At 43.0% G+C, this 16,939-nt stretch overlaps 1 protein-coding gene across 4 annotated transcripts in view; it reads right to left on the reverse strand.

Moving 5' to 3' along the window:
* Positions 1-16,939, reverse strand: part of trpc5a (transient receptor potential cation channel, subfamily C, member 5a) — a 131,665-nt gene that overhangs the window by 32,227 nt on the left and 82,499 nt on the right. For all 4 annotated transcript variants that reach the window (XM_062065268.1, XM_062065267.1, XM_062065269.1 and 1 more), the window contains 4 exons: positions 8,771-9,107; positions 8,466-8,605; positions 7,680-7,880; positions 7,204-7,325 (listed from right to left, as the gene is read on the reverse strand). In XM_062065268.1, the coding sequence (XP_061921252.1) occupies positions 7,204-7,325; positions 7,680-7,880; positions 8,466-8,605; positions 8,771-9,107 (800 nt within the window). The remainder of the gene's footprint in view (positions 1-7,203; positions 7,326-7,679; positions 7,881-8,465; positions 8,606-8,770; positions 9,108-16,939) is intronic.

Consider the following 16,939-nt stretch of genomic DNA (forward strand, 5'->3'; position numbering starts at 1 on the left):
TGGCGACAAAACTCACTGCCAGTGCTCTTATATTAAACCTCTCTCAAATGCATATGCCTCTCGGGGTCGCGGGGGTGCATTCGGGCGGAAGGCAGGGTACACCCTGGACAAGTCGCCACCTCATTGCAGGGCTATCACAGATAGACAGACAACATTCACACTCACATTCACACACTAGGGACCATTGAGTGTTGCCAATCAACCTATCCCCAGGTGCATGTAATTAATTGAATTCATTAGAGTAATTCGGTTAGTAATTCAATTACTTTTTGGTAAAGTAACGAGTAACTATAATTATTTACTTTTTAAAAGTAATTTTCAAAACACTGATTGTAGCAATCCAAATACCAGAATCATTCTAATTGACATATTCCACCTCTATACTTTTTGGAAATTATTCTGAAATAGCATAATTTAATTTGGTTTGTGCTTTCATCATATACATTCTACAAGGTGGTGCCATACCCCCATGCTTTTGACAATGACACCACTGTTTTCCTAAAAGGAAAAAAACTTGGTGGCACAATAAAACCTCTGCATGTTAAAAATAAAGTCCATTCTAAGATATTTTTTCACATTTTAACATTACGGAAGTTATATACGAATAAGAATCAAATGCCTTTCTAGGGAAGGCCCGATTCCTGGGTGAATCTCGCGTAAGAGGAAGAGGGGGTTTATTCATTTTGCATTGCTGTCTGCTGAAAATTATAGAACGTTTCATTCCACATTGCAACTGACGTTGTATTCAAAGTTGGAAATGCCACAAAACACATTTTAAGATATTCGACGCTCTACTGCCATTTGGCGGCTAAAGTGAATAGTGCACCCCCCCAACTCGTCAAGTTTCATGTGTCCGATAACTAACGAATGGGCCCATGCGAATCCCCTTCCTGCTGTACATATAAACGCAACTAGAATATAAAAATTAGGGCATAATACAAATGTGAATGCAAAACTGTGCTACTTGCTGAACTACTGTTTTCTCATTGTTCACTTAAAAGAGTTGTTGAAAAAACATGACTCATTTGCGAATGCAGATTGCTACTCCGTTTAAAGTGTGTTTTTTGTACATCAACTGGAATATCACTGAATTGATGAAGAGAGGTCAAGTTCTTCAAGCTTCTGATTGGCCGACATGCGCACGACAGAATGTGCTTTTATGCAGACAGTGGAGATTTTTGTGTGTTTTCACGTGTTTAAACTACCATCATGCCCTAAAACTTGTGCTTCGTTCTTCTGCCAGGCTGGCGGATGCTGGCAGGCGCTTGCCGTCATCTGCCAGTCATGTGGAGGTGTTCTGCAGCCAGTTGTTTTCACGCCTCCTCATGTGCGACTCATGCAGAGACATGTTGCATCACTGTGTCAAACACTCCAACACGTTCGCGTGAGAGGGACGGTGTGATGGACAGATGAGATGTGGGGGTGGCTGCACACCTGAACACAAGCAGGAAGTGCACGATGCCCTCAAAGTGCTTGAATGTAAACAATAACAAAATGTATCGTCACCAAGCCAGTAAGGATCATGGGGATTTTTTGTGTCTCGACTGAATCTGGTATTCTCTCTCTCTCTCACACACACGCACGCACAAACGCACGCACGCACACACAAGCACAGAACAAACAAATATTGAAGCAGCCCGCGGGGCAGCCATCGCTCTGTTTGCCGCCTCCGTGGTGAGCAGCGTGCATGTTTGGCTTCCATACGAGGTGGATGTCTGCAGCCGTACAATAGATGAATGCTGCCCGCGTGACATCTGTCACGGGATACTTTTCACTCTTTACTGTTCTATCGCGGCAAAGAAGAGACAAGCGAAGACGATTCATGGACAAATAGGCAAACATAACTCTTAGGATCTAAAAAAATAAGATGATACTGCTGTCCACTTATGCTGCGTCTCAAAGGGCATACTTCTCTCAGTATATTACAGTAAGTATTTATTTACACTACAGTTCCTGTGTGGGCTAATTTGGAAAGTACAGTGCTGTCACAAATCTGTCCCTGGTTGTGTAATGGTACACGCTTCTACCTACTTACTGGCAGAGGGCAGAGGTTCGAAACTGGTATCCGGAAGACACTTCTGGCGTAAAATTTAGTGAACATGTAGATTACAATTTTTACCTTCTCTCCTTTTTAATGTTCAACTGCAGCTACCGTGTCTGTCCCTCCCCTCGACAGAGCATTATCAGCATCATTTGGATCGCCCCATAAAATATCTACCAGCTTTTTTTTTACTCACTTTTCAATTGTTCAATATGTATAAATTACTTTTTCTTGCATGCATGTACCCCCTGTTTTAGTTATTGAGGATAATAAGTGTCTAGCGTACTTCTTTTTGTGGCCCTAAACAAGATTTTGTTTGTGGCCCAATTTTGGTCTTTAATTTTACTTGTGTAGTACGCTAGGGGCTAAAAGGCTGGCTGCAGCCTGGTGAGTACTGCATCCCTCGCCACATCACGCTTCGAAGTTTGTGACTTGTAAAGGTGACTATGTGAGAGTTATTTCATGTCCAGATGGCTGTTTTAATGTTAAAAACTGTATTTAAAAGTTTAAAAAAATCAATATTAATAGTTCCTACTTTGTGGAAATTAATTTACCACAACCAGGCTAGGAACAAATTAAAAGCGATAAACAAGGGTTACCTCGAATACTCTTGGTGACCAAAAGTAGTTATGGCTATGGGAGCCTAAGCGTGTGCATAAAAGACAGAACCCACAAAAATGCAGTTCAAGTATGCTTGTAAGTAGATATTATTATGAAATAATGTATTCTTAATATTTTACAAGTTATGTCAAGAATTGTATTTACTATAAATAATCACATATGTGAATGACAATTTGTTCTTTGTATTCCTTTGTTTAGAATCACTTCCTGTCCTAGTGCTCTGGTTTTGTCAGTATTTCCTCTTTGGTGTCTGTGTTTTACAGCACCTTTACTTTCTGTTCCTTTCCCAGCCGGTGCACCTGTTCCCCATTGTTAATCAGTTCTACTTTGTTCCACCTTGTTCTCTCCTTCAGGGCTGGTTCATTATCATCTGTATGCCAAATGTATCTATTGCTTCTGAATTCCTGCTAGACCTGTATTACTTTTATTTTGCCTGTTTTCTAATTAAACAACTTTCCAATTCAAAACTGCTATGCAGCTTCAGCATGAATTAAAAAAGTAAACAAAACGCAACCTCTCGTGCGGGGTACCCCAGGGTTCAGTTTTGGGGCTTATTCTTTTTACCCAACGTGCTTTCACTCAGGGATGTCATTAGGAATTTTGAAGATATCTCATACCACACACATCATCAGTTATCTTTCTCGTTTAACCCCAATAGAACACCGAAAATTAGTATGTTAAATGATTGTATGACTGAAGTTAAAGACTGAAGGGCTAGTAATACTCTTCGGCTGAATGCTGCCAAAACGGATGTGTTAACTCTTGTCCCTGACACTGAAATTTCAAAAGTAACCAGCTGCTTAGGGTCCTTTGTTCAAATGTGCACACCAGTTTGAGAAATCTCGGGTTAGTATTTAACCACACAATGCTTTTTGATGAGCACATCAAAAGTGTAACATGCTCCTGCTTTTTTTTTTTTAACCTTAGGAAAATTTTTGAACTCAGAGCTGTAGCATCTTATTCCAAACTAGAAATGATCATTCATGCTCTTGTTTCCTCACATCTTGTCTATTGCAATTCACTCTTCACCTGTTTCCACAAAACTACCATAGATCGCTTGCAATTAGCTCAGAATGCTGCCGCTAGGTTCTTGTCAAGATCTCATAAATTCAGTCATATTACTCCCGTTTTATGTCTATGAATGTTCTCATTCATCCAAGTCATTGTCATCTCAGGGCATTTAATTGATCAACTGTTTAGTTTGTCTTATAAGACGTTTTGCCTCTCATCCAAGTAGGCTTCACCAGTTCGTGCTCATAGACTTAGATTGGTCAGATCTAGTCTAGTGGATGGTGCCAAAACCCCAAATGTTTATACAGGTGTGCCTGGGTAAGGATGGTTTCTCCTAATTGTAGTGAGAAAATTATCTGTTTTAATGCAAACGAGCAATCCTATTGTCAAAGCCAACGACAGTCGTTGAAGTGTAATTTCCCCTCGTGAGCATTGAGGTATCGTGTGGCAGAACGATCGCTGTGGATCGACTACTACCAGTCCAAAATTGTCTGAATTCCCCACGTAAGCATTCCAGTCAGTTGTAAACAAACGGTCACAGAGGGTGACCAGAATGTTTCTAACTCCTTTTATTTGTTGGAAGCTAAATTGCATAGTCTTTTATGAATGGTTGAAAGGATAATGTTGTATGTGGGAGACTGGTGGTGTCGCAGACCACCTCCTCTGTTCAGGGATTGTTTTTCAACCTTGACATAGATGGCTTCCCTCACTCCTCTTTTGTACCATCTGTCCTCTTTGTCCAGAATCTGTACATTTTTGTTCTCAAGGGAGTGCTGTTTCTCCCTGAGGTGCAGGTAGACAGCTGAGTCTTGGCCTGAAGAGTTTGCCCGTCTATGCTGTGCCATGCGTCGGCTTAGTGGTTGTTTTGTTTCCCCAATATAGTAAAGTAAAGTACCAATGATTGTCACACACACACTATATGAATCAGTGCATTCATCATCACACTAGATAGCATACACCATATTGTTTTTGTGGGTGTGAGGTGTTCGGTCTTTAGGAAGCACTAGTCCAGAGGTCCCCAAACTTTCTGCTTGTTACTCTCGGTGTCTCCTAGCCGCTCAGGCAAATCATATTGTCTAAAAATGCATTTTCCCATCGATAACATCATCGCGCTCGGAATATATATATATATATATATATATATATATATATATATATATATATATATATATATATATATATATATATACACACACACACACACACACACACACACAGGCCGGACCCCGGCCAAAAGTGTTTAACTTAATGCGGCCCCTGAGTCAAAATGTTTGGGGACCCCTGCACTAGTCTCTGTCTCAGGGTGTTGCATGGTTTGAAGTGTACTGGGATATTGTCCATCCATCCATCCATTTTATACCGCTTGTCCCGTTCGGGGTCGCGGGGGTGCTGGAGCCTATCTCAGCTGCATTCGGGCGGAAGGCGGGGTACACCCTGGACAAGTGGCCAACTCATACTGGGATGTTGTGTTGGTTAAAAATTATTGGGAATTTCTCAGATAGACCTGATGCATATGGAATGACAATATTTTTGCTTATGTCACCTTTTTTCCTCCTCATCCACTCTGTTCTTGTTATTTCTGGAACTGGATGCACTTTTCACAAACAACCATGTGGGGTAACCACAGGTTTTGAGGGCTTCCTCAAATGCCCATGCTCTTTTTCTTTGGCCTGTGGGCATTATCAGCTCTGTGTTGAAGGGTTCCGATAAGTAGGTATTGATCGGTATGTGTGGTTTTTCGGTAAACCCCGACATTGATGGCCCTGTTTTCTCCAATGTGGACATCACAGTCCAAAGAAGGCAACTTACTGTCTTTGACATCCTCACATGTGAACTTGATGTTATTGTCCATTGAGTTAATGTGCTAGGTGAAGGCTTGTACTTCCTGATTTCTGATTTTCACCCATGTGTCATCCACATAACTGTGTCAATGACTTGGTACTGTTCCCTTAAAAGAGCATATAACTCATTTTTCCATGTCCTCCACATAAAGGTTTGCTACTATTGGAGATACAGGTGATCCTATGGCACAACCCTGTTTTTGTCGGTAAAACGTTCCCATAAATTGCAAGAATGTAGTGTTAAGGCAAAGTTCCAGCAAAAGGCAAATTTGTTCTGGGTTTAGTGTGGCTCTATCCTGGAAGGTGTGATCACTTAGTAGACGTTGCCTCATTGTCTCTACTGCATCCTGTGTTGGAGTACAGGTGAACAGGGAAGTGACGTCAAATAAAAATATAGTTTAATTTTTGTCAAGTTTTAGATATCTGATCTTTGCTACAAAGTCAATTGAGTCTTGCACATGATGTGGAGTTTTGCCAACCAAAGGCGCTAATATGCCACATACTTAGCAATATTGTACTGTATGTCACAGAGTTAATGCTGCTGACAATGGGTCTGAGGAGAGCTCCATCTTTGTGTATTTTTGGAATGCCATAAATATGATGAAGCCTACTGGGATGAGAGGCAAAACTACTCCCGTTTTAGCATCCTTGCACTGGCCACCTGTTCATTTCAGGAGACAGTACAACATCTTATCTATTAGGGTACTGAATGGCCAAGCGCCTGTTTACTTGGTAGATCTGTTGTCTTTTCACTGTCCTGTTAGGTAACTGCGATTTGCTGACTGCCTCCTGCTTGTTGTATCCTGTACAACATTTAAAAGTTAAGGTGATAGAGCCTTTGAGTTAGTTGCCCCTAAATGGTGGAATGCACTCCCTTATGAAATAAGAGCTGCCCCTTTTGTGGACATTTTTAAAAGGCAGTTCAAAACACATTTGTTTAAGTGTGCATTCCGGTAATATTCCATTATCGTTTGTATTAATGTATATATAAATTATTTGAATTAATGTATTAGCATATTTATTATTTTATTTGCAATGTCTCTGTTGTTGCATCATACTATATGCTTATTTTGATTGTACTGAATGTATTTTAACCATGTGAAGCACTTTGTGAGCTCTCTCTCTACAAGTGCTATAAAAGTAAAATTTACAGTACTTAGTTGTAAAAATGGGCAACAATTATTAAAAAACACATTTTCTACAGACATATTTGGGGAAAGGTTTAGCTACAATATAAACTTAGATGGTATGTTTGTTTTAGATATAAGGCCGTAAATCTGTCACGGTGACAGTGTTTGAAGTGATTAGCAATTATTTCAAAAGGTGGGCACAAAATGCACAACCCCGCTGCTGCTAAACTGAACTAAAATTATTACAAAGGACATGTTGACTGAAAAAAAGTATAATCCATGAGGAAATGTATTCAATCCAAGTAGAACAAGAAAACACTGTTAGTAATCAGCAACTGAAGTGACCAGTCACTATTATCATGTGGCCCCTCCTAGTGTTTGTGGCCCTAAATAACTGCATAGTGTTTATGCCGGGGGCCGGCCCTGGTTCTCAGTCTAAGTGCACTGATGACTGGTGAGGGTAGAAAATGTCCAGCACAATGCACTAAACATTTTGACCGTTTTGAGTGCATCATCATTCAAGTACTGACCAATGAAGCCACTATGTGCCGCCACTCACGTTGAGAAAGCGTTGTTCTGCCGTTCGCAGCGGATGCCTTTGCAGTTGTTGGGTTCTTCTGAGGCCGTGGTCTCGTAGTAGAAGTACAGCTGGTTCAGACCGTTGGCAAACGCCAGCAGGACCTGAGGAGGAAAACACCAAAGCTTTACATACACGTTTTATCCGGACTGCAACGTGAGGACGTTACGTAAAGCTGATAGACGCAGCTCTGACTCTCTGGGATTGATTTTAGGACTTCAGGGAGGCTAACAATCGGCATGAGGATGGTGTAGTGGGAAGCAGCTCCCTGGAGGGGGGCTTAATGAGTTTGAAGTGTAATGAAATAGGCTTGTAATGTCCTTCTAGCTCGATCAAGGGTGGAGAGCTCTGTGTGCTCGCTCATCACCATCAACCATGAACAGCCAAAAAAGGGCAGAACATGGAGGATCAGCAACTTTGTTTGCTTTGTTGAACGGCAAGAATTTCTCTTTGGTTACCAAGCAGTAGATGAAAAGGAACTTGAGGATGTCTAGCAGCATCCTCCCCAGAGAGATCTGCAGTGGCCCCAAGTGCGAGTTGGCGGTGAAGAGCGAAATGAGTCGCAGCGAGCTGAAGATGTTGGCGATGGCGAACAGCGCCTCGGCGATAAGCGTCGGGTGCCACATCTCCCACTCCTCCCTCGGCCTAGAGGAGTTGTACTGGGGAGGGTAGGACACGGTAAGTCATGTTAGATATTTCTCTCAGCACACACACGCACACGCATGCACACACACACACACACACACACACACACGCACACACACACAATCGTTTACATGCTTTTCTATTTAAAATGTCACCATAAAAAGTCGACCAACTGCTGCTTCCCTCTGTGTTTACACATGTGACATGTAGTGGAATTCCTAATTACTGGCTTTTTTCAATTTTGGTCGCGTCAAGAACCGCTTATCTTGACGTTAGTCAGCCAGTCTGAGGAGCGTCAACACAAACGGGATGCACTAAATAAACCGTAACTTATTGTATGACACAAAGTTGAAATGTAGGATTTAATTGCATGGCATATTTGGACCTAGACTGATTTAGTTTCATTGTGTAATTTAAGTAAACAAAAGGTAATTCAAATAATATACCATACAAAATGGCCCCTGCAACCTTTTTTCCCCTCTAAAAAGTTTTGACACTCCTGGAATTGGGTGTATGACCCTCACTAGCAGAGCATGTTTGACTTTTAATGATGTCATGAATGAGTGAGGGATTGTGGGAAGTGACCCACAAGGCGTTACCTTCACATAGGCCACTATCTTCAGTGATATTGTGGCAAGGTAGAGGGAGTTCATGGCGAAATCCATCAGATTCCACCAGTCATGGATATACTCTGTGAAGCCCCCGTCCCACATCTCCTTTATCTCTGCCCAGATGAATCCTAAAACACGAACACACGCACGGACGCAAGCACACATTCCTATCATCCATGGGTGGTTTATGTTTGTTTGCGTCCTGCTGTGTAACCACACTGGACTGATTGCAAGCGTCTGTCCAGCCAATGCACACATTGCAGCTGATGGAATTAGTGGACATTTTTACGTACCCAGCACCCACGGCAGAATCATCCACTCCACGATGGTGGGCGGCGGTCCCTGCATGTGCAGGTTGGTGCGGGCGATGTGCTGCGAGGCCAGCAGCAGCAGGAAGAGGAAGGTCAGGTAGGATGCCGTGTGACAGATGAACTTGATGAAGGGCTTCTTGATGAAGCGTCCCAGCGCGCTTTTGGGGGCCAGCAGGTAGATCAGTGAGAAGACAGGGAACAGGAGTCCGATGATGAAACAGGTTACCAGCTTGACCACCCAGTGGCGCCGCCTCCAGCCGGGGAAGCCATCGTACCATAAGGTGGCCAACAGCTGCTGGCAGTTTGGCTGCGCCACAAACTGTCGAGGCAGACAACAGACGTTAGTCCTGACATCCTCCTCATAAACCCTCCACTCTACTATTAAAGTGACATTTGGTGAGGGCCAACGCTGATAAGCAGTCCAGAGTTGTGTATAAAGAGAGTATGGCCAACTACGTAAAAGGCGGCATGTTTGCTACCAAGGGTTGTGTGCGGCATGCATTGCGGTCGTTTTGACGTTAGTTTTCCAGACAAAATAAATCATAATAATACATCTAAATATAGTTTTAAGCATACTCCAGCTCATAAATTTACAATAAAACATGCTTTTATTGCTTCAAAATATAATTTTGCAGCCACATTTGATGCACTCCGCTGTATACATTCATGCAGTGTTTAGTGATCAGCAGGCTGTCTAACATGCTCCAAAAAATACACAGAACGACCACAAAAACCTAATAACCCCATTTTTCCAAAATCTTCATTAGCTTTTGACCAACAATTTCGATGTAATTGTGACTTTTGTGTGAAGTATGTCATCTGTGGTGGCTGCCTCCAAATAATTGTTGGTAACACTGGGGTTATATACTTTATGTATGTACTGTGTGTGTGTGTGTGTGTGTGTGTGTGTGTGCGTGTGTGTGTGTGTATATATATATATATATATATATACGGAATTCACAGAATGTGTGCACTTAACTTAATTTGTGTGTAACATGAATGTTTGATTTTTTTAAATTTAATTTCGTTGTGAAAATGAACTCTTACGTGTTCATTTTAGGCTACTTGATTCATGTTTAGAATTGTTGTGTTTGGCCCGCAGCCCAATGGCACATTTTCACTTTGGTACCCCTGATTTCCATTGTGTGTAGGCCTTGACCATACTGTATATGGCACAATATTCCTGTGATTTCGAGAGGTTTATCTGTCATATGTGTTGTTTATATGTAGATTGTACTACAGTAGTAGACTGCAGAAAATGACAATAAAAAATGAGCTTCGAGTCAAAAATGCCCCACCAAACTGCACCTTAGAAACACTTTATTTAGTCTTTTGTCATGTCTGTTCATGTTTTTGTTTTGGTCATGCGTCATGTCTGTTCATGTTTTTGTTTTGGCAATGTGTTTGTTTTTTGGACTCTTTTTAGTTCCTGGTTGCACTTCCTTGTTTGGTTTGGTTTCCATGGTCACCCATTAGTTTTCACCTGTCATGTCACGCACCTGTTCACCTGTCTTGTCACGCACCTGTTTTCACTGATCACGTCACTATTTAAATCTGTCTGTTTCTGTTGTTCGTCCTGGCGTCCTCACTCTATTTCATCACTCTGCTTCATGTCGTGTCACAGGTCTTTGCAAAGTAAGTTTTGTTCATTTATGCCACAGTTAGTGTTTTTGTTTATTGTTCATAGTTTTTGTGCCCACGTGCATGTCTTTTGTTTCTTAGTCAAGTTTGTATTTCCGCCTTTGTGCGCGCCATTTGTTTGCTTCCTTTTTGTTTGTAGTTTATTAGTGTTAAAAAATAATAAATCATGTATTTAAATTCACGCCTTGCCCGCGCCAATTTTCCTTTGCTTTCCGGAGAAGCAAACCCCCAGAACCCAGTCATGACAGTAGGACGCCAGCAGAAGAGTTTCTCCGCAAAAAAATTGGACGGTTTTGACGAGGCAGCGAGGGAGGTCCTCCGCGCCATGGAGGAGGAATCGCTGCGCTACTCCTCCATGGAGTACAGAGACTCCATTTGGTCCGAGGACTGCGCTGCGTCACCGCAATCCCGGAAGCGCCGCTCCCGACGAAGGACGTCAGGGAGGGCTTCCGCAAACAAAGAGGACGCCTCACTCCCGCAAGCTCCTCCCCCTCCGGGCGGAAGCAAGCCACAGGCAGCCCTGATGACATCACAGCTCAAGATTTTTTTTCTCTGAACTCTTTTACTTTTGATCAGCCGCCCTCAACAAAGGACTCTGTTTCTATGATCAAATATTATCAGAACATGATTTTGGACATTAGAGCATATCAGTCACAGCCATCTGAATTTCATGCCCCGCCCCCCAGGACTCAAGCCACGCCCAAGTCACAAAATTATTTTTTTTTCACCCCCTCAATCCCAGGTACAAAAAGAGAGACATTTTGGACAATTGATAGGGGAGGATTTTACCCCCCTCCTGACCTCCCTCCACCCACCCCAAAAAACGGTTCCAGACAGCGGGGAGCGCGTCTGGTATCCGCTCCTTGAGGGGGGGGCTAGGGCTGGGAAATGTTCAGGTGGGGTGGTTCAGCATCGCCATGCCAAGCCACAGCCTCCAGCTCGGCCACCACCACCTGTCTTTCGACCTGCCAAGCCACAGCCACCAGCACGGCCCCCACCACCAGTCTTTCGCCATGCCAAGCCACAGCCTCCAGCTAGGCCACCTCCACCTGCTCCACGCCCAGCTCCACGCCAAGCCCCACCACGCCAAGCGCCACCAGTACCTGCTCCACGCCAAGCGCCACCAGTACCTGCTCCACGCCAAGCGCCACCAGTACCTGCTCCACGCCAAGCGCCACCAGTACCTGCTCCACGCCAAGTTCCGCTACCTGCTCCACGCCGCCAAGTGCCGCCAGTCGCAGCTTCACGACGCCAAGTGCCGCCAGTCGCAGCTTCACGACGCCAAGTGCCGCCAGTCGCAGCTCCACGACGCCAAGTGCCGCCAGTCGCAGCTCCACGACGCCAAGTGCCGCCACTCGCAGCTCCACGACGCCAAGTGCCGCCAGTCGCAGCGCCACGCCAAGACCAAGACACACCATGCCAAGACCAAGTCCAAGACCCCCCATTCCAAGACCCCCCATGCCAAGACCAACCATGCCAACACCAAGTCCAAGACCAACCATGCCAAGACCAAGTCCAAGACCAACCATGCCAACTCCAAGACCAAGTCCAAGACCAACCATGCCAAGACCAAGACCAAGTCCAAGACCAACCTCGCCAAGACCAGGACCAAGACCCTCGCCAAGACCAGGACCAAGACCCTCGCCAAGACCAAAACCCTCCATCAGCCAAGACCCTCCAAGCGGCCAAGACCAAGCTTCGCCGCCCGAAGTGCCACGCCAAGCTTCGCCGCCTGCTTCGTCTGCTGCACCCGCACCTGCGTCATCTGCGGCTTCCACGGCTGCAATGACGACGACGCGCCTGCCTCCTCGTCTGCCTCCTCGTCTGCCACGGTTGTGGCCACTACCTAGTCGTCCGCCACGCCAAGTGCGCCCACCTCTTAGTCGGCCACGCATGTGGCCCTTCCCGGGTCGCCCACCTCGCCTGTGGCGGCGGCGTTCCACCCGCCGCCGCCACATGACTATGCCTCGGTGGATTCGGGGCCACTTGGCCTGGCGACCCACCGCCACATCCCCCTCCCGCCCTCCCATGACTCTTGATCCTGTTTTTTGGACATCTGGGATCTGTCCGTAAGGGGGGGGTTCTGTCATGTCTGTTCATGTTTTTGTTTTGGTCATGCGTCATGTCTGTTCATGTTTTTGTTTTGGCAATGTGTTTGTTTTTTGGACTCATTTTAGTTCCTGGTTGCACTTCCTTGTTTGGTTTGGTTTCCATGGTCACCCATTAGTTTTCACCTGTCATGTCACGCACCTGTTCACCTGTCTTGTCACGCACCTGTTTTCACTGATCACGTCACTATTTAAATCTGTCTGTTTCTGTTGTTCGTCCTGGCGTCTTCACTCTATTTCATCACTCTGCTTCATGTCGTGTCACAGGTCTTTGCAAAGTAAGTTTTGTTCATTTATGCCACAGTTAGTGTTTTTGTTTATTGTTCATAGTTTTTGTGCCCACGTGCATGTCTTTTGTTTCTTAGTCAAGTTTGTATTTCCGCCTTTGTGCGCGCCATTTGTTTGCTTCCTTTTTGTTTGTAGTTTATTAGTGTTAAAAAATAATAAATCATGTATTTAAATTCACGCCTTGCCCGCGCCAATTTTCCTTTGCCTTCCGGAGAAGCAAACCCCCAGAACCCAGTCATGACATCTTTCTTTTTTCTCATTCTTTTCCTGTGTCCTCTTCTTCCACCTCCTCGTCAACTTATTTTTTCTCATCCTCCTTTCCTCTCTACTTTTAAATGCCTTCGTTTTTCCCCTCTCTTTTATTCTTCCTCCATCCTCCATCCTAGATACTGTATCTCGCTTGGCTCTGGTTTAGTTTTCCTGTTGCTATGGCACCAGTATGCTAATGAAGGCTCAGAAACCAAAGCTGCTCTTTCCTCCGCTTCCTCCACTGTCCGTCCGACAATGTCTAAGTTTGAAGCAAAGTTGTGCATGAGGCCGCTATCAGCCCGAGTGTGAGGACCCTCAAACGACTCACGAAACGCGGCTTACTTTCAAACATTCAAAAAGAGAATTCATAACATAAAATCTGGGCTGCTGGCGATAGTTGACTTCCAAGGACGCAGAAATGATTCCCAGAATTAAAATGTTGCCAGTTCAGCCACATGGAATAATTCTTGCCGCAAATATTCTCATTTGTTTTCCTTACCTAACATTTCAGTGACGACACAAACAAGAGCAGGAGGGGGTTAGTTTGACTTTCTTGGACTAAACTTGATTAATAAAAGCATCCATGCGACATGCGGTGACTCCAGGGAGGTGACTCGGGCAAAGAAACGAGCTCAGTGAAAGGCCCGGCGCTCCGTGGAGGCCCCAAACTCCTTTTCTATTCAACTCTTAATGGAGACTTGTGATGCGCTGTTAACCTGTGGAGGGGAGCCTGAAGTGTAGTGAGGTAAAGACGTTCGTATTTCAGCAGCTTGCTGAGTTGGCATGTTTGCGACAAGACATTGATTCTGGAAATACACCAAGTCGCTCTGCAACTCCTGCATGAACGCAACATGTTTATTGGGAAGACGTCAACATAAAAGTCTTTATTGCCTGACCCTTTCTTCAATTCCATTAAACATCCCAACATGTTTACAATTTAGAGCTTTATCTTTTTATGGGAAAAATATGATTAAAACCACCCACAAATGTTTAACCCATAACAAAGAAAAATAGTCTGGGTGGGTAGATTGATACTAGCGTTTTTCAGTTCTCTTGTATGTTTATTATCACAGATATCGTCATGTGGTCCATTATGGACCACAATGGAAACAAGCCTTTTGGCTTTTTGTGCCATTCATTTGCCTTTTTAAAGCATTACTGGATTCAATTTTTTAAGATGTCAATAAACTTCTCAATCAATCAATCAATGTGTTTTTTATTGTGTTATTCATATCGTTGCATTTTTTATATTTATAATCAGTATTTTTATATTGTTTACAAACTCAGGGTTTTTGACATAAGAAAGCTTTGGGGACAGGCCAAAAGCAGATTTTTCTTGCTCCAAGAGTTATATGTAAGAAAAAATACATTTTGATATCTTATTTAGTGATTTTTTTCATGCTCTTTTCAACAGTGATGTCACATTTTGTGTAGTTTTTTAGCTTTCTTGCTTTTATTTTGCACAATGGACTTTAGTGACAGCAACCAGTCATCTGTTTTGAGTGACTTTCGCCACAGCTTAACATCCCAGATGATATAGCTAGACCAGCGGGCTCACCGTGGTTTGTTGTAGACACCAAGGAAAATGTGGGCTGATGTACTACTACTATATGCTAGCTTTTATTTTGCCAATAAAAGGCTTGTCTGATCTATATCATCTTAATAACTTCTCTGCAAAGCTGCTTCGAGTTGTAAACAATGGAGGTTCGAGCCTGTTATGGAGTAAACTAAGCTACGAGCTACTTCCCGAACGTAATAATGGATTCTAATACTAACTGGTCCATTGCTAAACACAGTATGTAGGCACTGATCCAATTTATATTAGTGTTTAGGAAAATCTGTCTTTATTTTGCCAGAGAACGGTCACGCTATAGTCTCACATTAGAAAGCGACACTAGCTACCCAACAACTTGAGCTAACATTGCTAACGTATCTTTTACACATATCTAACCTATTGTTAGTATTTACCGTTTCATTGTCTCCATTGCCATAAATAATTGACACTGACTCCATCATTAAAATTAACATCTGGGAAAATTCATCTTTATAATGCTGCCGGTTGGTAAAGCTGAAAACTTCGAAGTGCTTTGCACACGTGAAGAGCAACACATTGCATTGCCGCGAAACAAAAAAGTTAGCCAGAGACTTCTTACTTATGAAGAGAATGGAGGTTTGAATAATGTCCTGAGTGAGGTAATACAACCAATAACAGCGCATTTTCGTTCTTTGAGTCAATGCGTTGTTTAGGGAAACTTATTTAAATGAACTAATATTGTTTTCTGCTTGCCATAACCAAACCTTCAACATTGAAATTACAATTTTAACTGTAACACAGATCACGGCACCAATAGACCACCGCTCTCTTGTGCGCTCTATTACAGTGGTCGTGCAGAAATTATGGCCGTATTTAAAGTTTCGGGCACTCCAGGCAGTCTGGATTGTATCAAATAGTATTAGTTGCACTCACTAAACCATTAATCAAAGCGACAGAATATACAGTAAATCAAAAAAAATTTCTAATCAAATTAATCGATTAGTCGTAGCGGCCCTAGATATCAGTAATACTGACTGTATTCATTTGATCAATATCACAATTTGCAGTATAGCCCACCCCTGATGACAAAACATTGAGGTTGGGTCATAGCTGACCGTGTAAAAACTTGTAATGATATGTGGATTTGTGTGTATTACAGATCATTTCAATGTTACATGAATAATGTATGCATACTTTTTGACAAGCTATGCATGGTTTGGGAAAATAACATTTGAGAATTTTGTTTTTTGCAGCATTCAGTGTGTCTTATTAAAAGTGTTGCACAAAGAGTTTATTTCCGTCTACAGTAATTTGATTGTCGACTCATCTGACCTCTAAAGCAAGCCGTATGCTAACACAGACTATACTATGTAGCGCTGGTTAATTCAATTACACTGAGGCCTGATGTAATCTGCCAATACCACTTGACAAAGCAATATGCTAAACCAAGGCCTTGCTAGCACGGCTTCAATCTTGTGATTTATATGCAAATATGAAGTATGCTTTTGTGTCTCCTCTCCACTTTTTTTTCCAGTCCTTTTCGTCACTCGTTTGGTGTTTTCACTGAATGGTGTAATCAGCGGGATGACATTGTTTCAGTGCAACATACAGCCATTGACGTTAGGGAAAAGGCTGCTTGCTATTTAGGTAATGTAAGCCACAACTTTTTTCTCTGATTGATTAATTCATCCTCCGAGTTTGCTTCAAGTGTGTAAACGGTGAGCGATGCTGTTGATTATTGAACACACACAAAGGGAGAACATACATGATGAAGCAAGTATGGTCTGGTAGCCAGGAGACACACACTCACTCACACCTGATGAATAGTTTAGCAGCTATCAAAGGCTTAAAAAAGATGTATTGAAGGATTCTAACACACATTCATTATAGGGGACCTATTATGCAAAACCAAATTTTCTTATTGATACATGTTTTTGTGTATTTGGGATTCGCATAAGTCTCGAAAATTTGAAATCAAACCATGGACTCATGGCAAAGATATTAATAAACCAATATTGCCCTCCTTCTTTCTTCCTCCAAACAAGTTGTTCGGAATTTGTTCCATTTGTGACGTTTTACTAAATGGCGACGTCAGCAGATTACCCATATACTGTATGGTATAGTTTTACCCAAAGAGCTTTTTGCTTGTCCGCCATTATAGCCCAACGTTGTAGCCAATAAGTTCCTTCTTTTTCTCTATCCCCTTGTTGTGGGACAGGCTGGCTCGTACATACACATGCATCCTCCGCTGTTGTTTACTAATACAAAGTAGCGTAAAGTTCCAACTTATATCTGTCAGTAGACTCCATATGGAAGAGCTAAAAACTACAA

This window comes from Entelurus aequoreus, linkage group LG12, assembly GCF_033978785.1.
Source record: "Entelurus aequoreus isolate RoL-2023_Sb linkage group LG12, RoL_Eaeq_v1.1, whole genome shotgun sequence".
Taxonomy (NCBI): Eukaryota; Metazoa; Chordata; class Actinopteri; order Syngnathiformes; family Syngnathidae; genus Entelurus; species Entelurus aequoreus.